Source organism: Anopheles maculipalpis, chromosome 3RL, assembly GCF_943734695.1.
Source record: "Anopheles maculipalpis chromosome 3RL, idAnoMacuDA_375_x, whole genome shotgun sequence".
NCBI lineage: Eukaryota > Metazoa > Arthropoda > Insecta > Diptera > Culicidae > Anopheles > Anopheles maculipalpis.
In genome coordinates, this window is record NC_064872.1 from 50,540,380 (window position 1) to 50,563,568 (window position 23,189).

The following is a 23,189-nucleotide window of genomic DNA, read 5'->3' on the forward strand; positions in this document are numbered from 1 at the left end:
TGTGTGCACAATTTTTTGCCACTTGTGGATGTGCTAAATTGATTGACAGTTTTTTTTTATGTAAATGAGCTACAGCGGAAAACAGTTAATCAAAAATCCATTACCATGAATAGACACCTACACTCCCCCACGATTTTAACGGAATTTGCCCGCACGTTCGAGGAAGAACAGGAAACTATATTTTCGAAACTAGTAAATAGGCTTACGAATAACAGCCGGCCAAACAATGAGTCGCCACTTCAAGAGGCGGTTTTGCATGAAGAGCCTTCAGCGGGTGACGGCGATACGGAGAGCAGAGATGTACGGGAAGCAGCAGCCGATGTTCGTCAATCCAATGCACAGGCGAGCGGAAACATCACTATCAGCAGTTCATATACGGAACCCAAGCATGCAGTACCAATGGTTGAAGCTGTCCCCGGTGAAAGGAGCACCACTAGTGTACTTCGTCGGTTAAGCAGTCTGATATCGCAGAAACCAAGTGTGAATATCTTTAATTGGCTCAGTATTTTCTCCAAGAAGTACCTAACGATGCAAATATATCTTTCTTCCAATTACAGACGAAAAGAAGCTACAAGAATACAAATCTCCAAAAATTCTGGATGCCTGATTCTACCTCCATTGAGTGCTACGATTGTTCGGTAAAATTTTCCACCTTCCGCCGGAAGCATCACTGTCGCTTGTGTGGTCAAATTTTCTGTACCAAATGTTGCAATCAGGTGGTAACGGGAAAGATTATCAACTGCTCCGATGATTTGCGCGTGTGCAATTATTGTTCGAAAGTGGTCTTAACGTATCTTAAATCGTCTAGTATAGCGGCTGATTTAAAACCGGACCTTAAAGCACTGCAAGATGATCTGGACCAAAAGCTTTCAACGTTGCAACCAGTGGCAGGCGGTGGAACGGAAGCTAACAGCATAGCCTCGACAAGTGGAAGAAATCGGAGAAAAATATCCGTCGGTTATCAGGAGGAACGGTTTGCGGCTAGTGCGGGATCAGGCATTTCCTCGGCCGATCGTAAATCTATTCTACAGCAGTCCAACTCCCTGAAGACTTTGTACGATGAAATGTGTCGCTCGTTGCCGTTGTACAATCGAGGCCATGAGCTGATCGATTTTCTGTTTAGCAGACAAAAATCATCGAACAATATGCAAGCGATCGCTATACTGAATGCGATGATCGATGCTGGATTTTTGATAGCGATATGTGAGCTGAAGAAGGAGAACGTCGTTGAGGAAGATACCAACATTGCGTACGAGAAAGTCTTATTACAACAAAAACAACAGCAGCAATTGCAACGAGAGGAGGGCAGTGGTGGATCGCTAGAGGATGAGGAAGAGAGCACAACAATCACGATCGAGTTTAACGAAGAAACGGTGTACAAATTGGCTGTACTACAGGATCGTCAGGGCAGTGCACCTGGAGGAGGGGGAGGAGTAGGAGAAGGTGCCTATCATTTAGAGCTGAACTTTAAGTCGAGTTCTGTGCTAATGCGTTCTGGAAATGAGGATCAATCGTCAGGCGATAGTGAGGACGGTGCTGGCAGCGGGATAGGAGGCAGCACTACGTTGAGCAGCATAATGCTGAAGGATTCCATAATGGACAGTTCGTATTTAATTTCTACCGGCGCAAAAGCATTACTGAAAGCATTCTGCGAACACGAAGAACTGCTCGTGAATCAATTGCTGCGCGCACAAAACCTAGACCCATCGTGGAGCAAAACGCTCATCCCGATAGTGGCTCGTGTGGCAAATACTATGCGTCTGGATGAGGCTTACGGGACGGACGCTATGGACATCCGGAACTACGTTTACTTTAAGAAGGTTCCCGGTGGAGATCGGAGTGAATCGCAGATACTGGGTGGAGTAGTTTTCTCGAAGAATGTTGCCCACAAGGAGATGTCGCAAAAGGTGGACAAACCAAAGATCTTGCTGCTACAGTGTGCGATTGCATACCAGCGCGTGGAAGGAAAGTTTGTCAGCTTTGATACGCTGATGCTGCAAGAACGAGACTATCTGCGCAACAAAGTTTCGAAAATCATTAGCCTTGGCCCGAATATTGTTCTTGTGCATAAGAATGTGGCAGGCATTGCTCAGGATATGCTGCGAAACAATGGTATAACGTTGGTGCTGGATGTAAAATTATGCGTACTGGAACGTATTGCACGATTTCTAGATTGTGATATTATAAGCTGCATCGATTCGAATGTTGGACAGCCGAAGCTGGGTGTTTGCGATCGGTTCCGGATTCAAACTTTTTACGACGATCAAGGTAAGTTTATCGAATTTGTTTTATTGTTCTATGAACCAGCAATTATTGTTGCAAGACGTAAAGTTTTTAATGTATGCTGACGGTATGAAAATCTACGCTCAGGTCAGAGCTCAGTCAGTATCGTTCACTTTTGCTCGTGCATCTACTGTAAAAAAAAACGAGTAGGAATGAGTATAAACTGACAATTTATACAGTATAGGCAGAAAATTAGGGTTCTAGACATTTTACTTGACAATAAGCCATGCTTTATTCGACGATAATTCGATCTAAGGAATAATTCTTTAGGTTTTTTTTTACAATAACTAGAGACTTTGATGATCCAAACTGCATAAAGTCTCTATATTGTGCCTTGTGTCCGACTCACATTAGAGTATCGTAGTGTAGTGTCGTGGCCATGTGCCGAATTTTGAATAAATATGATTAAGACCATACAAAGAAATTTCACAGGCACTTCAACGAATGCCATGGAATGATCCAAACATATTACTGCCTTAATTTTCACATTACTTAGTACTAGGCCTAGAATTTATAGAAAATAGAAGAAGAAACACACAAGTATTGTTTATTGCTGGAATACTTTGCGGCAACATAGATGTTCCGACAATAGCTGTAAAAAATATTATAGACACAGAATGTTTTTAATATCACAATTGTTGTGTTCCTAAACTATGATATTACAAACATTCGGATCACACGAACAGCCATGGCAAGTGCTTTAATGTATTGACCACTTATGACCACTTTGGCTTTCACGAAACTTTTAATGTATTCATCGTACGGCTGCGTTTTAAGCGATAGTACTTCTTCTTCTTGGCCTGCTCAGGATTGAGCACGACGTGTCGACATGGCCAGGTCTCCAATCAGTTTCCAGGAAACTCGGTCTAGGGCTGCAGTCCTCCATCAACGGCTGCATCCGATCTCCGGCAGGCTAGATTAGGTAATACATAAAGCAGTCCTCCATAGACGGCTGCATCCGATTTCCGACAGGTTAGACTCCACTTGATCTAGTCAACGAGCACGCTGTGCTCCTCTACGCCTCGTGCCGAACGGGTCGCTAACGAGCAACTTCTTAGTGGGGCATGAGTACGGCATCCTCATCACGTGCTCCAGCCAAGCGATAGTACATTGAGCATAATTATAGTTAAACGATTTATAGTTTTATGTATTTCGACTAAAATTAGTTCTTAGCAAGTTGAACCGACAACTGGTAGACTCAATACTTTTTTTTATTAACTGAAGAATGACCAGGCCTTATAACTTGAAAACTTAGCTTCTATCTAACGAATCATGTATATTCGGCTGGATGGGAGATATTTCCTTCTCCCACCATTTGAATACACCTTATACCGGGTGGGCTCTTTTCATAACTACGTTGTGATGGGATGTGGACGTTGTCTTTAGTTCGTCTCTTCTCCTTGTTCAAAGATGACGTAGAAGTCGTCCCTGGCAAGGTTCAAACTTGTAAAACTTTAGCGTACCTGGTGGTTTGCTACCGGTAACCCTGGTGCTGATAACATGTATGGATCGGGGAGCCTCAGAAACTTTAAAAAGTTTTAAAAAACAATCTGCCCTATTACCAACGTTAAGACCACCGACAACAGCTCCAGGCCGTTTGCCCGTGTTTGTGTCAATTCTCATTGTTGAAAAGCGAAAATATGTAATCATAATAATGAATAATACATAAAGTAAATGTTTGTAAAACAATCGTATTCTTTCAGGATCTTCCAAAACATTGATGTGTTTAGAAAAGCAGCACAGTCCACGAGGATGTTGCATTCTTCTTCGGGGCGCCAAACGAAGTGAACTGGCAAAAATAAAAAAGATTGCATCTCTGCTACTTCTAGCACGCCACAACTGGCGCTTTGAATTATCTTATCTGTGCGACGTATATGCAATGCCTCCGACGCCAAGGACAAGCATATTCGATTCGAAAGAATCAACCCCTTTGGATCCTCTACCACAAACGCAATCGACCAAAAGTTTGGAAGATGCTTTACAAATGCCGAAGGAAAATCAGATACCATCATACACTGATAAAACGGTTCAAAAAGAGCCAATAACTAAAATCGTGCGTATGACGACAGAGAATGCAGCGAATCGTGAAAACGTTGGAGACTGGACGGATCCTTTGCGCTCGGGCGCGTTCGGACCATCGGAGGACGGAGGTGGTGGGTCGTATGGCGATGAAGACGATACATCGTTCGAGCTAGCAGCAGAAACACCACATGATAACAGATTTCGATCGGCACTCAGCTCGACCATTCTTTCTATCAGTCCGTTCGTCGCGTTTCCACTGCCATACCTGGAAACAGATAGTGGTCGCAAGTGTGCTCTTCGTTGTCATTTTCCCGAAGAGCTTTACTTTTCGAAACAATGGAGCAACGAAGGAACATTAGGTACGATGGGCGAAAAACCTGGTGCAACATTGAACGATAATGGTGCCGGTGCAGGAATCAACGCGCCAATGGAAGAGGAAGAAAAACAACTGCTACCGGTGCATCCGTTTGTGACGCATAAAATAACAACCTCGGTGGATAGTAAGGAAATGCAAACGATTCTCGCCAGCTTCCGTGCTTGTGGTGGTCGTTATCCGAAAGTTTCCATGAGTAAGTTTTTAGTTCCAGTAACCGTTAAATCGAAATTAAATTTAGACCACTCATGGAACATATTGTTATCTTATAATTGTAGTGAAGAAAACATCATCTCGCAAACGTCGCCTTACCACGATCGCTCAACGCTCACTGGAAGAATTCGTGTATCGTGATGCATTGGACATCGAAAATCACCAACGTTTGCCGGTGTTGTTTTGTAGCTTCAATTACAATGAAAACGTTCCTTCCACGTTCTGTGCGCAACCTTCTTATCTGGATATGCAATTCTATGGGCAAAACGACATTATGCTTGGACTCTTCCTGGAGCACTACTGCTTCCGTAGCTCGTACATTTGTAAATCGTGCAATCTTCCCATGATGGATCATGTACGACGTTACGTTCACTCGGGTGGCTGTATACAAGTAAAGTTGGTAGAGGACTTGACCAAGATGGATACCGGTACGATACTGATATCTTCCAAGTGTACAATCTGTAATGAATACTCAAAACCTGCACCAATGTCTCAGGACACATGGTGTTATTCGTTTGCAAAATTCCTCGAACTTCGCTTTCACGGTCATGCCTATAAGAAACGAAATTGTGAAGCAATCACGGATGACTCGGACAGAAGCGAAGCAGGAGGAATGGTGTGCCGGCACTCGTTACATCGTGACTTTGAGCAAAACTTCTCCTACAAAGGCATCGTGGCATCGTTCCGCTACACGGCGGTCGATGTGTGGGAAATAGTGTTGCCGGCGATGTCTATCTCGATGGTGATACCGGCCGTTGGTGTTAATCATCGCACCATCACCGATCAGCGGACGGAAGAAATGAAAGCGCTCGCGATAATGGGATATGATGTGTTTGTGAAGATTTTGGAAAAACTTGCCGAACTATCGGTTGACACGGATACGTTCGCCAAGTTGAAAAAGAAAGCCAATCAGGATCAGGTCGCTTTCAAGCAGCGTATTGAAAAAGTGCAGAAGCTGCTAACGGAGGATGTGCTATCGGTGGAGCTAATAGACGATGCAATCGTGACGTTGAAACATACACTAGCAGAAGCAATAGAGGAGTGGGAACCGAAGTTGCATGATATAATAACCCAGACAAAGAGTGCTCAAACTTCAAAGCCAATGCCGGGAGCGGATAGTAGCAGCAACAACTCTGGAGCTATGATCGACAGTGGAATGATCGCTACCGAGGAATTGGACCTATCTCGTTCCAACGATCAGCAGCCAGGCGTAGAATCTTCCATAGAACCAGCAGAGATGGAACCAATTGAAAGTTCTTTGTCTGCCGTGAGTGGTAAACTCGATTCAGAGTCGATTACTGCTGATTCAGAGGAAGAAAAAGTACTCTCCAACGCTAGCGAAGAAAAACAACCGCTGAGAGAGAGCTTAAATGAGAAGAAAACAGTTAAAACCATATTGAGCCAGTTGCTCTCGACGAACGATTATTCGCACATTTTAAGCTCTCCACTGCCTGCCCACGAACATCACTGCTTGAAGGCTGGTCTGTTTCCTATCGTTGTGAGTGAGCATGATTTGGGTTCTTGCATTGCTTACAGTTTAATGTCCCAGGAGTATCGCAAAATGCTGGACAGCATGCACGGTGGAGGAAGTGGTGGAATTATTACAATAGGAGCTGCCGAAAACAGTCCAAATATGAAGCGTAAATCAACTTCCGTGAGGTAAGAATTAAAACAACACAAGTAAATGATTATATAAGAGTCGTCCATAAATTATGGCAATTCGGGATTTTTTACATCCTCCACCCCTATTGTAACAAAACATAACGCTGCAAGAGATCTCCCCTCACCCCCCTGTAATAATACATAAAGCCAATACAACCGCGTCTCTATTAAAAAAATCATGAAACTTTAAAAGCTTCAAACCACCGCTAACCATCCATCCGCTATTCTGATCGATTGTGAGCTCCCGTGGCACTCATTTTGCGCAAAGCTTTCGCATGTACAAATGATCGCGAATTATATGAAACTCATGGTTCTTACATATCGACAGTGCTTCTGCTATCTCGATCAATGTTGTTTTACAGTCATCTAAATTAATGTTATGAAATTGAATGTTAAATCTGGCGAAACAATCACTTTCTGGCTAAGCAATACGGCCTGACCGTCCCTTATCAATAAAAAAAAAATCACTTTCTGGCGACCACGACGTTATGCATCGGCTGTGTCGCTAAGGTCACTTTCAAAACGGACAAAATAAATAAACTCACAAAACACTACCAAATTCAGACATGTGTGTAATGTGTCCCGAATTTTAATTACATTTTACTTTCTGTTACGTACACAAAGTGAACTCCCCTCCTCTTTCCTCCCTCGAGCGTTACGTAATCAATGGATGCCCTCCATATTACATTTTTGATTGTAAATTACAGCTCAGCTACGGAAGCAGATGACTCACCCAATATAACTCATGCAAAAAGTGAGCAAGATAAGAAGCATAAAAATGCTGCCCACAGTGAAATTCATTTTCAGGTATGAGCTAGTAGCTTTTTTATATTTAGTCTTTACGTAAAGTAACATAATAAAAACATATTTTATTTGCATTTCATGCCAACTGCAGGATGCCAACTGCAATTTTGTTTGCCGAATCTACTTTGCAAAAGAATTCGATTTATTGCGATGTCAGATTCTGAAACATCCTCCAGCGGCAGGGACGGCACATCGTGTATCGTGTGGAAACACAGGGAGCGCAGGTACCACTATGGGCCCACTACCCGGTAGTGGTGGAAATGGATGTAATGTCGCTGGATCGGAAGCAATCGAAACTTCCCAGGAAGCAATGGAAATCGTGCGCAAAATGTTTGCACGATCGCTAAGCAAAAGCGTCCGCTGGGAAGCACGTGGTGGAAAGAGTGGCTCAAAGTTTAGCAAAACAGTCGATGATCGATTCGTGCTGAAAGAGATGTCACGCACGGATTTAACAATATTTGAAAATTTCGCCCCGAATTACTTCGAGTACTTACAGCGATGCATGAGGTTAAAGCATATAACGCTGCTAGCGAAAATATTCGGTGTCTTCAAAATTACCATCAAACGGAAAGAGTGCGTAATTGTGGATGATAGTGTAAACAGAAGACGGTGCTTAATTAATTATATTTTATTGCCTTTCGTTTTAAACGTACAGCAACACGACCGTTGAGAACGCCGTTCTGGTTATGGAGAATCTATTCTGTGGAAAGGATATTAACGAAAAGTATGACTTGAAAGGATCGGACCGTAATCGTCTCGTAGATCCTAACCGGCAAACTGGAACAGAACGCGTGTTAATGGATGAAAATTTCATTCAAAGTATGATCTCGTTTTAGACAATTGAGTGACGTAGCTTAATTCGAGCCAACAATTTGATCGATATTTTCTCCATTTACAGTGTCCTGGAACAATCCGCTGTACATTCTGTCCCATAGCAAGACAGTGCTGAAGGAAGCAATTACTCGGGACGCCTGTTTTTTGGAGCGCAACGAAGTGATGGACTACTCGTTATTGGTCGGATTGGAAAGTTCGGAAAAGAATCTCGTAATAGGGATAATCGGTAAGAAAGTCTGAGGACTGCAGAACTGCAGGTGTAGACTAAAGTATGGATTTTCATCACGTAGATTACATTCGCACGTATACCTTGGACAAAAAATTTGAATCAATGATCAAGCAGTCTGGACTTATGGGCGGACACGGAAAACTACCTACCGTGGTTTCACCGAAGATGTACAAAAATCGGTTCATTGTGGCGATGGAAAGGTAAGTTCACCAATATTAGTATTTGTGCTGTTAAGATGTACGATCATGCTTATTTGTCTTTCGTTATCAATCTGCTTTTAAAGATACTTCTTATGCGTGCCGGACCGTTGGGAAGGATTGGGAAAGAAATAAATGTAAGTTTGTACATCTAAAACAAAATCTTGGCAGAAATTACACCTCGAATTTGTATCCGAAAAAAAAAAACAAAGGAGCGGAAAAATGAACGGAAAACGAGAAGTTAATGGTCAAGTTGTTACAATGTGTTGCAATCTTCAACACAAAACCTTTTATTCTCAGGGTTTGTTTTAGAAACCGGCTAGCATGAAAAAAAAAAAAACGAAATGAACCAAAACACCACCCGGGGCCAAAATCTGGATACCTACAGTCGTACATTTAGACACCAATAGATACTCGTCTAGTAGAAATGTGAATCATAAATAGTGGCTGGTTCAGCCCACCGGGTAGATCGCTGCTTGGCCGGAGCATTTAGTACGACGAACGATTGTGTTCCCGTTTTTACCTTTTCTCCTGGCTTCTTGTGCGCATAACCCGGAGGTTGGTATGTAGCTTTGCGATAGGAAGGATTTGCCTCGATTACCTTCGTGTGATTGCGCACACTGTGATCACCTTTTCGGTGTAGATCTTTGTAGAAAATGATTGGTTCATTTTCGCGTTGAATGGCAATGATGGGCGATTTGGCGCGTCGACCATGTTTCGCTATTCGTATGGGTAGTTGTACTGGACTGCCTGCTTTTAGACCGACCCTTGGATCCTTTACATTACCACCAGCAGCAGTGGCAGTGACAGTCTTGCCTGTAGCTGTCCCATCGTTTGTGGTAGTAGTGGAACTACTACCACCACCAACGTTTTCCACGTGCACTGTCGGGATCGGTTGGATGGGTTGTGTAGGATCGGTAGTAAGCTTACTATCTTGGAGTATCTTCTGTGCTAACAAACTGCCACGTTCTTTCGGAGGTGATCGTTTCTTGATCATTAACTCTCGCTGCGCTTTCCGATATTCGGGCTGGGAGATAAATTTTTCTATCACGTCCGGCTTGGAATTGTCGGTGGGGGCAGCATGAACGTTATATTTAATGGGGGAAGGTGTGCGCCGACTTAGGCGACGTTGTGGTGGTTTCTCGTAAACATCCTCCAAATTGATGCTGCACACCGGTTTCTTCACCAGTGGTCTTGACCGAGGGTAATCCACGTAAGAGCAACTATACAAGAAAAATTGTTAAGCACGTACTGACCGTATCTACTAAAAACTCAACTTACCGATACATCGGAGTATAATCCATGTCCCCCTGCATAGCGAGAAAGTTGTCCTTCGGTTTGGCCTTTTCAGGTTTAGATGTAATGTGCGGATTTCGGAAGCTATAACTATACTCGGGCTCTCGTCCAAGAAAATCGCCCTTGAGCGACAGATTGTCCTTGCGTACTACACACTGCGAACGCCACTGATCGCTAGCACCACCTGTTGGTAACTCTCGGTAGCTTTCCTTATACTCGGGCCGGAATTCGATCGTACCGTGCAAGCTAAGATTATCAAACTTACGAATCGGAGCACTCTTGGTAAAATGATCGTAATATTTGTAACACTCCTTGTACTCAGACGGTGCCTCACGGAAGTTACCGGTAAACGCGATGTTGTTCAGCTGTGGCGTCGAGCGTGACTTGTCCCCTGCCAACGGAAGTCCAAACGAGCTTTTATATTCCGGCTCGAACGTAGCTTCGCCGGTCAGTCTTAGATTGCTGCGGGTTAGCTGTTCTTTGTTGTGAAGCTTCGAATCAGACGCGCTCAAATCGTCTCGTTTCTCCTTTTCCTTGCGTTTGTTTCGATTACGATACCGTTGATCCATGCTTTCGGGCAGAAAATCGTACGGCAGAAAGGATGATTTATATTCTGAAAACGCATTGGCAAGCCCGGTACCGCGCAATCCGTTTTCAGGCAGCTTAAAACTTTCTTCAGGTCTGATTGCAGGTGGTCGAGATCTGTAATAAAAAGATTTCTTCAGATAGTGTTCTCATAGACCTTTTTCTGTGTATGCGTACTTCACGATCGTGTCCTGCGAATAGCTGACAAACTTGGAGTGATTCTCAGATATACCCTTCATCGTTCCCGGTTCAATGTGTAGTGAGGTGCTACGTCTCAATGGAACCGCACGTTCATAGACTGCTTGGCGCTGAAATCGGTCTACGTACTCGGTTACGTGCTTATCAACCGCTGACGGAAGCGAGGGCTCGGACTTGTTGTACAACGAGAAGTTGCTTCCTAGATGTTCTTTAATGAAGAAATTGCTCTTTAATTTCTGAAAAAGAGATTAATCATCAAGCACTGCCTACATACTTGCGTGATTTTGTGAAAACTTCCGCTTCCGGTAGCAATTAAGCTCGTCGACAGTGATATACTCGTGTGGATGCTTAACGGATGATCGGTCCTGCGCGTACCACCAGCTTCCGGTTCCTTTAAAACGTAAAGTTGGATAAATAGGACTTGTATAAATTGCACTTGGCTAACTAGTGAAATAATAATCTATTTCCAACATACTTTGTCTTAATCGAGGTATGTCCGGCTCCGACACAAAGACATTCCAATCCAAATAGTTGCCACCGTAGGACCTGCAAAAACAAGAAATGGAAACTTTACATAGCTGTGCTGCCGTGTTATCGGGATTAAAACTAGGACTCCATTTAAACTTCTTGACCGTTTACCCAATCACCAGCTGGCTTAAACAGAAAGGGTCACTATTCTAATCTGATTGTAGATAGTATTTTCACGTTTTTCCTAATCTCAAAACTTCCGAAAAAGGTTTTACTGTGATAACATATCGATACACAACTATCGTTCGGCGTTAGTTGTGATGGAAAAAACGTTAACATGCAGATTTTCCAAACAAACAATCAGCGTTGCGTTCCTGTGCATTGATCCAAATAAACGATTCAGTTGGATCACTAAGCAACAGTACCATTATTTACCGCAGCACCGTTGGCAAGGACAGTATGGCTTGATAGGGGAAAAAAAGCATGAAACTTGAGGCAATTACATTAAGGCGTTTTCTTTTTCTGATGCTTGTTGCAAATGACAAAGCAACTACAGAACTTAACCCACATTCGTACGGTTCAGGCGTTTTAGTTAAAATTCACATCAGGAGAAAATCATGGCATAAGCATTCAGAGCTTAAATGAGCTCTCGTTTTCGTGTGAAAGGGTAGCTTATAAAAATAAGGATTCTAACAAAAAATGCATTAAACTGCTATGAATATCGTGTTAAAAATTTAAAGATGCATGAAATGTACCAGGTTTCTTCCTTGGATGACTCGGTCCGTAAATAACAGACAGATTCTTTGGAAGGTAATGTCTCTTATGAGGGAGATGATTTGTTTAACGAATTCCTTTAGAGAGTGGAGAGCCTTGGCAGACGTCTACTTCGCATATCGTTTGATCCTTCACTCGCTCTTCCTGTAAAAGCATATCAAATTTACACAATCCTAACAGCTTTGTTACTATTAGGAATGACTGCTGTTCCATAATCTTATCTAAGGTTTTTTTAGTTAGTGATGGATTTGTTAATAAATATAGCAACGTAGGACAAACTAATCAAATGCAGGAAAATGTGACTCTACTGTCGATTGCCAAAAAAGACGAAAAACTATTATAACAATCGTACAAAATAATTTGATCGATAAATTATATAAATTTTACAAACCCATTGAAAATAGACGACTCATCCCAAATGGAACAGTCAGGAAGGCAAAAAGAAGTAACAGCGATTGCAGACATATAATAAGTTACACATGAAGGGTTCACTAACCATCTCTGATCCTAATTTGGAATTACACATCATTGATTCTCAACTGTAGATACTTAAACATAATATTTATTATGGAATTTTGACGTATTCACAGTTCCCAAATGCAGCGGCAGGTCTTCCTATAAGCGGACTGAGCGGCCGTATGGAGCGGCCGAATAGTAAATACTGGCGGATCTGAAGAATGGGAATGTAGAATGAAGAATGGCGGATTGTAGAACCCGAGTATATCAAAAGTAGCTCCACTTCCCTCGTCGCTCAATACTTTTGATTTTTATAGTGATGAACCTCGATATCCTTTCTGCCAAAGGCCTTCAATATGCCATTGTCCCCCGGTCACAGCATGTTGAATTACAGGGCACACTCCATGAAAGGGCTTTAACACCCTTTTGCTTAGGGCCTGCCTCGGCAGAGGTGGATTTTGTGCTTCTGAGGCCCTTAGCGAAAATGTGCAGTCATATTACAGGAAATATTAATATTTTATTAATTAAAATGGAAGACAAAAATCCCAGAATGTAATAGAAAGCGATGTAAGAATATCTTCATTTGCGTTCTTTTACTTACTTTGCTTGCTATTTGTGTAGGAAACACGAAGAGTCTTACACGAATAGTCGATTAGTCGTGGAAAAAACGTCTGTTTCGGAATATATACGTTGAAGCAGACTCGTATAGCAGGCACAGAAAGCTACGCACAAATCCGTAGACAGGTTTTAATGATTTTCGTTCGATTCATTCCTGTGCTCTAGTATATTACAAATGTTTAGAATGGTCAAAGCAGTCGAGAAACTGCTTCGTGAGAACTATGAGTGTTACCCTAAAGTAAACAAGTAATCTGGAGAACGACGCAAATGTCCCATAGAAGAAACAATATCCTAGTATAAACTGTTGTGCAAAACTCGTTGTTCTGTCTGAACTCCGGCTGTAGAACGACACACCGGCCATCGGATGGCTTACTAGACTTGACGATAACACGCAGTTCGATAGTCAGTCCTTCATTACGGGGGAACGGATCGGATGTGATTTTAACCCTGTTCCTGCCATATTAAGACCGTCCGCCCCCGGTTGATTCTGATTCCAGCGTGCAGCAAAAGGAAGAATTTTCAAAATTATATTTGAAGATTCAGTCACTCTAAAACCCTGATTTCCCGCACCAGGACGAGATCCGGTGGTGAGGCGACATTTGGTGCCATTTTTCATACGGCAGAACCGATCCCCCAAAACCCTGATTTTGAAGAATACCTAAATTATCTAGTTTTTGGGGAAATTTTAAGATTTCTGTGCTAATTTTAAAATACCCAAAAAAGCAAAACAAAATCACACAAATTTAAACAATGTTGAAATTTTTTTTTACATAAAGCATTCCATCATTTGAGCCTTGAAAGTTTTGATTTGTTAGGTCGATTTTGGTGTTATACGTCGTTTCCGCTTCCTTTCATCTTTAGCACATTCCATGCATCCACCGGTTATGGTCCAATTAGGAAGCGGAAATGTTACTACTTACACGATTTGACCCACATTGCGGGCGGGAAGGAAAGTTGCAAAACATTGTGCACTGGCCAATTTAGTGCGCCCTTCGGTTTAACGCCTTTGTGGTAGTTGTAAAATCGGTTCAATTTAGCCAAGTAGTTTAATTAAATTGTTGCAGGAAATGGATATGTTACAAGGTTTCCGTCGCATGGAAAATATTTTGCCGCAGTACGAAAAAACGATGCTTACCTTGCGGCAGGTCCATGTGGTCGATGTTTTAAGCGCACCATTTTGAGAGTTTGCAGAGCACAATTCGTCCGGATGTAGTTGGCAACAGATACTAAATTAGATATTCCTAGTAACACACAGGGCCATGCAGCCTGCCATATGTCGATTTCGGTAGCAAGCTTGCGTTAAATATCAACACTATTTTTATCCACATTTCTATTTCCGTCAACCTTTTACACTCGTGCGCCTATCAAATGTCACCAGGCGGTTCCGGTACGTTCGACCCACCAGTTATCACTTCAATATTTGATTAGTCGGTGAAAATTGAATGATAAAAGTGTAGGCTCCATCGTAAACGCGCTATCTTTACGAGCGTTTCACAGACTATCGACGTATTAGGCAGAACCAGGAAGATTATACGGTCGTAGTTGGATATTAGGTTTCGATTTACTGCTCGATAATTCAATCAGAACACTGTTTAACCGTTGCACAATACACACTGGATAGCTCAATTTTATGTGAAAAGCTTAACTATGCCTGTATCGCACACGTAAAACGCCTCAATGTTAGTATCCTTCGACAGTACACGCCAGCTGCTTTGACTCCACGTTTACAACACGACAAACCACTGAACCGTTTATCACTTCATTTGAACACATCGCGTTGGTGGGAAGCAGTGAGGAGAATTCGAACACGACAACTCGGTTTAACGCGCCAAGGTGGAATTGTACGAGTCGTTCTCACGCAGCTCCCGAACGTATGTCCCAGCAGGACACATCCTTTGCGTTGGACCGCTGAAGCGGTACTAAATCTAGACCTTCAGTCAGTCAGCCGACGTCTTATGCGGTCGCTAAAAATAAATTAACAAACCCAAGTCCAGCCTCGTCTCCTGCCCAGGGGTCTGCACGAAGGCAGACTACCCCGTTGCCACTCACTTTCACGTTTATAACCATCGGATTTCCTTTGAGTGCTAGCAGCAGGACTCTTCGACGACCACGCCGAACGCGCTGGTCAACTATAGGGCGAAAACCCACTCACACACACGGGCCATGTATGTATGGGATATGAGCAGTAACATGGGAAGGGAAGGAAAAAGTCACGCCTTGACCCTACCATCTCAAGGCAATCCAACGGTGCCAACGGTGAACTAATCGTTATTATTTTCCGTAACTCTCTAAACTCGCCAAGCAACATACAGTCAGGTGCAGATACTCGGCGTACTGTGGAGCCGATGTGCGTTGAACATTCGCTTCACTGGGCCTAATTAAATTGCACGAGGGATTTTGTGTGTGTGTGTGTGTGTGTGTGTGTGTGTGTGTGTGTGTGTGTGTGTATATACAGCAGGGAGGAACATCAAACTGATAGACAAAATATTTGCCAATCAATCACAACCATTTGTTTATACTGGCCCCATAATTATAACAGCTAGTAGATCTATATCATTACAACATTTGTTCACAATCTCCGACATCATGTCAGGAAGCATGGTTGTTAATGAAGTAAAATTTTGATGCAAAAATTACCGAATTGATAATGTTAGTAAAAATGGTACAAAGCCATAACTTAGCACCTGATTTAAATCTGCTGCCAAACAACAGTGCATTGTACGCGTCACCCATGGTCACTTCTTTGACCTGGCGAATTATCGACGAAGGACCACCCGTTCGGCAAACATCGTTCGTTCGGGCGTGCAAACAAGTAATGCCCCTAACTTACAACGGGACGAGCACGGGAAACTCCCTCGCAAGTTCTGTGCTAGGAACAGAACGGATACGGTGTTGGTGGATGTGGTAATAATGTAGCGTTCTGTAAAACCAGTTCAAGGCTGCCAGCAACAGTTCGTTGGTCCGGGTACCAGGATCCGGACCACACACACGCCCTTCCTTGGGTGACGTCCAACAAGCACGTGCTGCTGGACGTTGCTGGTTCATGAAGGTGGACATCATCGGGACTGAGCCTTTTAGACTCGTAATGTTCTTCATTAGAAGGAAACATACGTTCGAAAACATGGGCGTTGGTCGGTTTAGCCAATCGAGGTGGTGCGCGCTGGAACATATTAGCGGTACCGGTCACGGTCATCTGAGCGATGGAATGGTTCGTCGCAATCTGTAAAGTAATCTATTTAAGTGATCCTTTCTGGGGTACTAAGGTCAGCTGGAAAATTTCATTTTTTCGGTCGCTTTTGCTCCAGATACTCAAAAACATCCACTGGAAATGACCAGAAGAATTCTCCCGTAGAACGTTTTACGATCACCAATTAATTTACCCTTTTATTAATTAATTAGTGCGGAAGCAATGATGAATGGGAGTTTAATTTGACCTCCAATAATCACATTCATTGGTAATTAAGTGCTGTAAAATGGTGTTTACTAAACGTGTTTCAGATGTTGTTTTCTGATAGCGTAACACATTTTGTTCAGTAAATCACTGCACAAATGTGACAGACAAATCAAACATATCTCTTGGTAGCATTAGCGAAAGTGTAGCATAAAGTACAAAGCTTAAGAAATTGAATCAATCAAATAAACATATTTATTCTCCTGTTTCCAGTGCATCCAGATTTAATCACAAGAAGATAAATTAGTTTAGTTTAAAAACAAACGCGGTTTTTATTGTAGGAGAATTGATTCTATGATCCGAATGGCCGCAATCAGTGCAAATGTGTTTAAGCAACGAAAAGCAACAATTAGATTGTTGGCCTACATTGACGCGTGATAAAATGACATAGAAGGGTATTATGAGGACTTCGCTTTTTTTTTGGCACGCGCTGACTTGAAGGCGTGTAATATTTAACTGTTGCATGGCCTTCGAGCTGATTGATTGTGTACCGTTAATTTTGCGGTTAACAAAAATTTGGTGTTGGTATTGCAACGTAAATAAATACATACATTTAAGAAGTTGGCTTACATAAGTTCTTAAGCCAGATTTTTGTCACCACACAATAATTAATCCATCATTTTGGATCTTGTCTGGGCCACTCTAAATAAAATTTTATTATAATAGAATCATCTATATGAGTTACAACGTTCTACTAGCAATAATATAGATTTGTCCCATAATTTACGAGATTAATGACAAATTTCAGTTCTTCAGTCCAAATAACAATCCCCTATGACTGTAATTGTTCGTCTTAAAATTCCTATTTGTTACTTCTTGGGAAAACTATTCTAGCAAAACAAAAAAAACAACAAATAGTAATTCAGTCAAGCACGCTAGAGCCAGATCAACCCATATAATAAATTCTTGGACTCCGTCACAGTCAGCCTTAAGGGAACTACCGAGGATCTTGGCCACAACTATCTTAAAAATGAATGTTCAAAATGTTCAACAATTAGTACCCGGTCTTGAACACATACTTGGAATTGTAAAAAGTTTTATAATTGAAGTTTTTTAGAAAAAATTATGTAGCTCGCTGTCGAGGTCGGTCGCTCCTGTCGTTTTTGAGTGAGTTTTGTACAACCATCTTGTACAGAATATTTGTCACCGTTTAGAAGAGGGTAGGTTGACCGTATAAACGTTTCGCTACTACAAAGGCACTAGGCAACGATAAGGGCAGTCCGGTGGTATACATCGCGGATGACATCGACATCATCGTACCTAAATTGCATAATTGCTAACTTGTTGCATCTCCAGAATGCTCTCAGTGCGTTCCAATCCTGGTGCTGTACGTATTGCTTGGACATATGCGTCGCTAAGAGCGTTGTTGTTAAGTTTGCCAGGAAGCGTAATCCCTTAATCTGCACGTATACTATTAACAACACTGCCCTTGATCGCAAGAGCTGCGTCAGAGATCTAGGAGTGCTCCTTGACGATAAGTTGAGCTTCCATGACCAGCTAGCACACATCGTCGCTAAGAGCAATCAGCTAGTTGGCATTTTGAAGAAGCTTGCGTGAGAAATTACCGACCAGATTGACGTTACGATGCTGTACTGCTCTTTAGCTTGGTCTGTGGTGGAATACGCATCCGTGGTGTGGTGGCCCATACCGGAACGCTCGTTGGCTCGCCTAGAATCCATCCAGCGTAAATGTACACGGTTTGCGCTGCGTTACTGCAGTGTCTAGGTGGACTATAATGGACGTTGCGCGTTACTCGGCCTGGACTCGCTGAAACAGCGGAATTGTAACCAGCAGAGACTTTTGTCGCAGGTCTACTGGACAATAGTATCGACTTGCCGGCACTGCTCTCTGCTATCAACATTTACGCCCCGGCAAGATCGCTCCGTGCTAGATCACTTCTTGACGTAGGGGAACGTCGTACTCGTTTTGGCGCCTCTGATCCGTTTCTCGTCATGTGCCGTGAATTCAACGCCGTGTGTGATCGTATTGAACCGGAGCTGTCGCGCTCTGCGTTCCTTAATTGTATTCGTACAGTGCGGCCCATTACTTGTTGAATGTACATATGCAAATGTTAACTGTAAATGTAAAAACGTAAAACAAGTCGCTTCATATGGTCTGTTGAATGTTGAATGATGTTTAATGTTCAATGTGTTGTTCGCCACATATTGTCTGTTGAATTCAATAAAATAAAATAACAAATCGGAAGGACACCGGCGGCGGTGCGCGAGACGTACACTCGAATAAAACGCGAGACCGATAAGATCTGATTGAGTATCAGTTCGACAAAGACAAAGTACCTGCCTGCCGGAGGCTCTGACCTTGATAGAGCCCGATTTGGAAGCAGAGTGTCAGTTGACATCGAGGATCTCGAGGTGATAGAAGAGTTCTGCTACGTTAGTACGATCGTAACTTCGAACAACAACGTAAGCAGCGAAGGCGCGTTGATCAGGATAATTGTGCTCCAACAACACACATAATGCACGATATATCGCACACTGATATGCCCATCATTCCTCTCCGGGTACGAGTCTTGGACTATGCTGACGGAGGACGCCAATGAACTTTCCATTTTTGAACGGGGAGTGCTAAGGACTATTTTTGGAAGTGCGAGAAGGGCGTTCCGCGAAGGAGAACGAATCACGAGCTAGCTTAGCGGTTTGGCAGTGCTGATATCCGGACGGTAGTCAAAGCCGGAATGATACGACGGCTGGGGCACGTAAGAAGGATGCCGGTCTTATGCCTTACCAAGAAGGTGCTCGTTAGTGATCCGTTCGGCACGAGGCGTAGAGGAGCACAGCGAGCTCAAGCAGTAACATTAGAAAGATCCTTTTTATTGGGTGGTTGAAATCTGTGATAGTTCAATTTTTTTAAAGTTTATTTTCTTCGGAATAGAGTGGATGTAATCGTTGATTATAAATTTCTTTACTATTTACGACTGTATTTTTCAGGGATTTAACTCATAGTAGGAACAGATCTTCAATTCATCAATTGATCACGTTGTAATATTTGGACCGTGAACAACAGACTTGATACATGGGCGAATGAGCGATCAATGGCAAATGAAAAAAGGGTTGGGAACAAACCAAATTACACACTAAGAGGGGTTACATATTCCGAACAATTCCGCCCCAAAAACAATTCGTTTGCAAAAATTTATGCTGTAAATTTCAATCGCAGGAACAATAATGTTGGGTTAATGTCAGGCTATAACGATATTTTTGTTATTTGAGTTTTATTTCCCTAGGGTCGGACCCGTATTGGCAGACCATCACAATTCAATAGAAATAAAAATTGCAGCACTTGCAATAGACGTATTACTTACTTACCTAGTAGGCACTACAACTACTTTGTGGAATTGGCTTGCAGAAATTCGTGCGGTGTCATTCTAAAAATCACGACCAGTATACTAAAGTCTGAAATACGTCGTGCAACGTGTCCTGCTAAGGAACTAAGATAATTTGGCCCTACTCTTCTTTGGAAATTTTCGCTGTTTTATTTGTTCCCAAAGTGTTGGAACGAAGTTCTGTACAACGAACATGAGCTCAAGTATAATTGATGGGTGTCTGATGGCTTCAACAAAACTAACATTATACTGTTATGTATTTTTTTAATACTGACAGAAGTGGAATAGTTGTGTGCAAAAATATGCTCACTATTTTGCCGGATTTGCCGTATCATATTGAATTGGCAAACGTAATAATAAATCTCACTTAATAAAAACAAATTTAAATTATCTTTATCCTTTAGGTACTGGCACTCATGTCCTTATTAACCTTATGTCAGATTAAACTGTGGTTTCTAGTTTGATGGGTTTGATTTATTAGTAGCTGTTCTGTGTGACGATTCGGATGGAATTAGCTATCGGATCTTTTATGTAAGCAACTGTTGCCACTAATGTTGTCTACCTTAAGAGGGAAAGATCTCCAAGATGGCGCAGAGCTTCCTCTTGAGGGTGACGTGCTTGAAGAGTGCGAAGTTCTACATCGTGATGGTGAAGAACTCCAAGATGGCGAGACGTTACCTCATGAGGACGTAGGGCACGAAGAGTGTGAAAAGGTACCTCGTGAGGGCAAAGAGCTACCTTTTTAAAATTTCAATTGAAATTTCCTATCCTAACTCATAAATACTAAAATTTCTGTGTTATCTTAATTATGTTTCGCAATATGTCTTCTTATGCAATACATATTTTAATTATTTTCAAACTAGCAACCGGAACCGTAGTTACTATACTGTCCACCAACCCAATGGCTTTGAGTAAATTTCGTACATAAATCCATTTTTACAAACATAGAACGTGCACGTCAAGATAGCAACATTTCACTCTAAAATTTACACATTTATTTGCCTTCATTATTGAGTCCTGCTTAGCAAACAAGTAAGCACAACAAATGCCTTAACGTCTTCTGTCCTTATTACGGCGATAGGATCGTGGTGATCGCGATCGTGAGCGTGACCGGGAACGTGAGTACGAACGTGAACGTGACCGACCATGGCGACGGGATGCGCTGGAGCGCTTCGTGTCGGATCGTCCGTGACTAGTCGATGAGGCGGTCGATTTTGAAGAAGAACGCTGATCACTCGACCGCCTTCTGCGGTCTAGGCTGGGCGACCTCGAACGTGAGTTTGACCGTGAGCGATGACGATGAGCAGCTTGTTTGTGGTTGGTGGCGTTTGAAACTTTGGGAGCCGGTTTGGCAGCCATTTCTTCGTCTGATCCCCATAGATCGTACTTGGAAAGATCCTCATTGCCCTCGTCTTCATCGTCCTCGTCTTCCTCTTCCTCGTCGTCATCCTCATTGCCTTTGTCAGACGAATCGTCGTCCGCAGGTTTACGCTTCTGTACGTCTCTTCGGACATGTTTCCTTTGATCGGCCTCTTCTTCGGAATCACTACTTCTTCGCCTTTGAGCTGGGCGAGTGCCCTGATCCTTTGATTTGCCCTTCGATTTCTTTCGGCGCCCAAACTCATCGTACTCATCATCGGATTCTACGCGGTCTTTGTATTCGACAACACCTCGATCATTATAACCGCCACCGTAGCCTGTCAAGGAAAATCAAAAGCTATGATTGACGAAAAAGAGAATTCGATCGGACTTTTGCATATTACCAGTCCGTTCTTCCACGTCACAAAACCGAGGAGCGCTGCAGATGTTGCATGTGTGACGCCGTGCCCAATTCACGTTAGCGCATTTATTGCATTGCCAGTCTTCGGCGCTGAACAGTCCGCGCGATTTCTCTGCCGCTGCCTTACCGATCTCGGTACCAACTTTCTTTTTCCCTCCAGCGCTACTGCTGCCGCCACCGTCGGAATCGCTAGCCGTAGACCCATTCTTGGAGCCACTGTTCGGACGCTCCTTACCGCACCGATTGCACTGGTTTCTCCGGGCAAAATTTAGATTCTTACAACTACATGTGGAGAATTGCGTTGCGGTGCGATTGACGCGTTACCACGCCAAGTTTTGGCGCATGCCATATATTAGGGAAGGGTGCATGGAGGAAGCCAAAAACGTTAGATCCCAAATACTCTTCAAATGTGCTTGGTTAGTAATTTGCCATCTGGGGGGTTTGCTTACTCGAGCTCCGGACAAGTCCAATCGCCATTCTTGTTATTGGATGGGCGCTTTCCGTCGGTTTCGGATTTGACGAATCCGGAACTGCTCATTGCATTTACCTTTGCTGCCACCCGAGCGTAAAGGATGCTCGCCTTACTTTACCGTTCCCTAGTTGCCCGAATTGTGCATTTAATTACAAAATTTACGGAACAACTTTCATGCGCATTAAATGTAAACAATTAATGTTATTTTCACTTGCAACTGGGGCTCAAATCGAACCTCACGATTTTTTGCTTTGCTGTGTTTTGCTAGCTGTCAACAAGGGAACGACGCCAAAAAGTCAAAAACGCAGGGGTGTGCAACATGAACGGATTTATTGATTTTTTGTTGAAATTGTACATTTTGCCAAATTCGAATTTTATGAAAATTGCGTAATTCGTTTTCGGTTCACAAAATTTATTAGTTTCATTTTGCATTATTTCACTGCATGCTTTCACATCCATAGGGCAGCGTGTTACAGAAAGGAAAGAATTAAATGTTTGTTTCTAGTTTTAAACGTATTGACGAATTGCTATACCCTGACCCAGCTGGTATAAATATTTATACTGAAATTATACAAGTTTAAAATTTACAAAACCACCGTTTGGTCCGCTAGATTTTATTCGCTATTGTTTCTCACATGATCTGGATATCAAATCAACCTTTTCCGGATTTTCGGAGTCGACAAAACAACCGTATGATCCGTATGATCAACGGCTGGCTGCTACCTAAACTACTGTACGGCATCGAGATTGTCCCCCGCTAGCGAGCAAACTTCGAGAAGAGAGTAGCTCCCGTTTACCTTATGGTCATCCGCTACTTCACTGGTGCATTCGTCACCAGTAGTGTTGGGTCGTTAGCGGTAGAACTACCTCAATTGATCCGCTCACCTTACTGACCGCGTTGACTGCGCTCCTTATAAATAAAATACCTAGCTCAGCACTGAGCGACAAGCGCACTGAGCGATGAGCCCACTGAGCTATGAGCGCACTGAGTGATGAGCCCACTGAGCGATGAGCGCACTGAGCGACGAACGCATTGAGCGACGAGCGCACTGAGCGACGAACGAAACGCGCTCTGGAGAGCGCACTCTTTATTGCATTCGGTAATGCTAGAAACTTTATGCATTCGAAGGC

General features: G+C 42.9%; 3 protein-coding genes across 3 annotated transcripts; 1 reads left to right on the forward strand and 2 right to left on the reverse strand.

The window, feature by feature from the left end:
* The first annotated feature begins 84 nt into the window (after window positions 1-84).
* LOC126561311 (putative 1-phosphatidylinositol 3-phosphate 5-kinase) lies at window positions 85-8,779 on the forward strand. The gene is made up of 10 exons (XM_050217378.1): window positions 85-480; window positions 558-2,268; window positions 3,987-4,874; window positions 4,957-6,550; window positions 7,261-7,360; window positions 7,449-7,930; window positions 8,013-8,176; window positions 8,256-8,417; window positions 8,482-8,620; window positions 8,704-8,779. The coding sequence occupies exons 1-10, from the start codon at window positions 106-108 to the stop codon at window positions 8,750-8,752; spliced, it is 5,664 nt and encodes a 1,887-aa protein (XP_050073335.1). The 5' UTR covers window positions 85-105; the 3' UTR covers window positions 8,753-8,779.
* Window positions 8,780-8,996: 217 nt separating this feature from the next.
* On the reverse strand, window positions 8,997-14,192 carry LOC126561813 (uncharacterized). Its single transcript, XM_050218140.1, has 6 exons — window positions 14,148-14,192; window positions 11,172-11,242; window positions 10,971-11,087; window positions 10,676-10,904; window positions 9,899-10,615; window positions 8,997-9,840 (listed from the first exon to the last, which is right to left on the reverse strand). Exons 1-6 carry the CDS (start codon window positions 14,186-14,188, stop codon window positions 9,036-9,038), a joined length of 1,980 nt encoding a protein of 659 aa, XP_050074097.1. The 5' UTR covers window positions 14,189-14,192; the 3' UTR covers window positions 8,997-9,035.
* Window positions 14,193-20,774: 6,582 nt separating this feature from the next.
* On the reverse strand, window positions 20,775-22,316 carry LOC126562547 (zinc finger Ran-binding domain-containing protein 2). The gene is made up of 3 exons (XM_050219092.1): window positions 22,036-22,316; window positions 21,570-21,868; window positions 20,775-21,503 (listed from the first exon to the last, which is right to left on the reverse strand). Exons 1-3 carry the CDS (start codon window positions 22,122-22,124, stop codon window positions 20,857-20,859), a joined length of 1,035 nt encoding a protein of 344 aa, XP_050075049.1. The 5' UTR covers window positions 22,125-22,316; the 3' UTR covers window positions 20,775-20,856.
* Window positions 22,317-23,189: the final 873 nt, after the last annotated feature.

Excerpts from the sequence above, each read along its gene's own strand:
- LOC126561813 (XM_050218140.1), bottom strand. The coding sequence starts at position 14,188 with ATGGTGCGCTTAAAACATCGACCACATGGACCTGCCGCAAG. Across the intron at positions 10,616-10,675 it reads TCGCAGGACACGATCGTGAA|ATCTCGACCACCTGCAATCA; the intron begins GTACGCATACAC and ends TTTTTATTACAG. Across the intron at positions 9,841-9,898 it reads GATTATACTCCGATGTATCG|TTGCTCTTACGTGGATTACC; the intron begins GTAAGTTGAGTT and ends TTTCTTGTATAG.
- LOC126562547 (XM_050219092.1), bottom strand. The coding sequence starts at position 22,124 with ATGAGCAGTTCCGGATTCGTCAAATCCGAAACCGACGGAAAGCGCCCA. Across the intron at positions 21,869-22,035 it reads TGGACTTGTCCGGAGCTCGA|TTGTAAGAATCTAAATTTTG; the intron begins GTAAGCAAACCC and ends CTCCACATGTAG. Across the intron at positions 21,504-21,569 it reads TGACGTGGAAGAACGGACTG|GCTACGGTGGCGGTTATAAT; the intron begins GTAATATGCAAA and ends TTTCCTTGACAG.
- LOC126561311 (XM_050217378.1), top strand. The coding sequence starts at position 106 with ATGAATAGACACCTACACTCCCCCACGATTTTAACGGAATTTGCCCGC. Across the intron at positions 6,551-7,260 it reads CGTAAATCAACTTCCGTGAG|CTCAGCTACGGAAGCAGATG; the intron begins GTAAGAATTAAA and ends TGTAAATTACAG. Across the intron at positions 7,361-7,448 it reads ACAGTGAAATTCATTTTCAG|GATGCCAACTGCAATTTTGT; the intron begins GTATGAGCTAGT and ends TGCCAACTGCAG.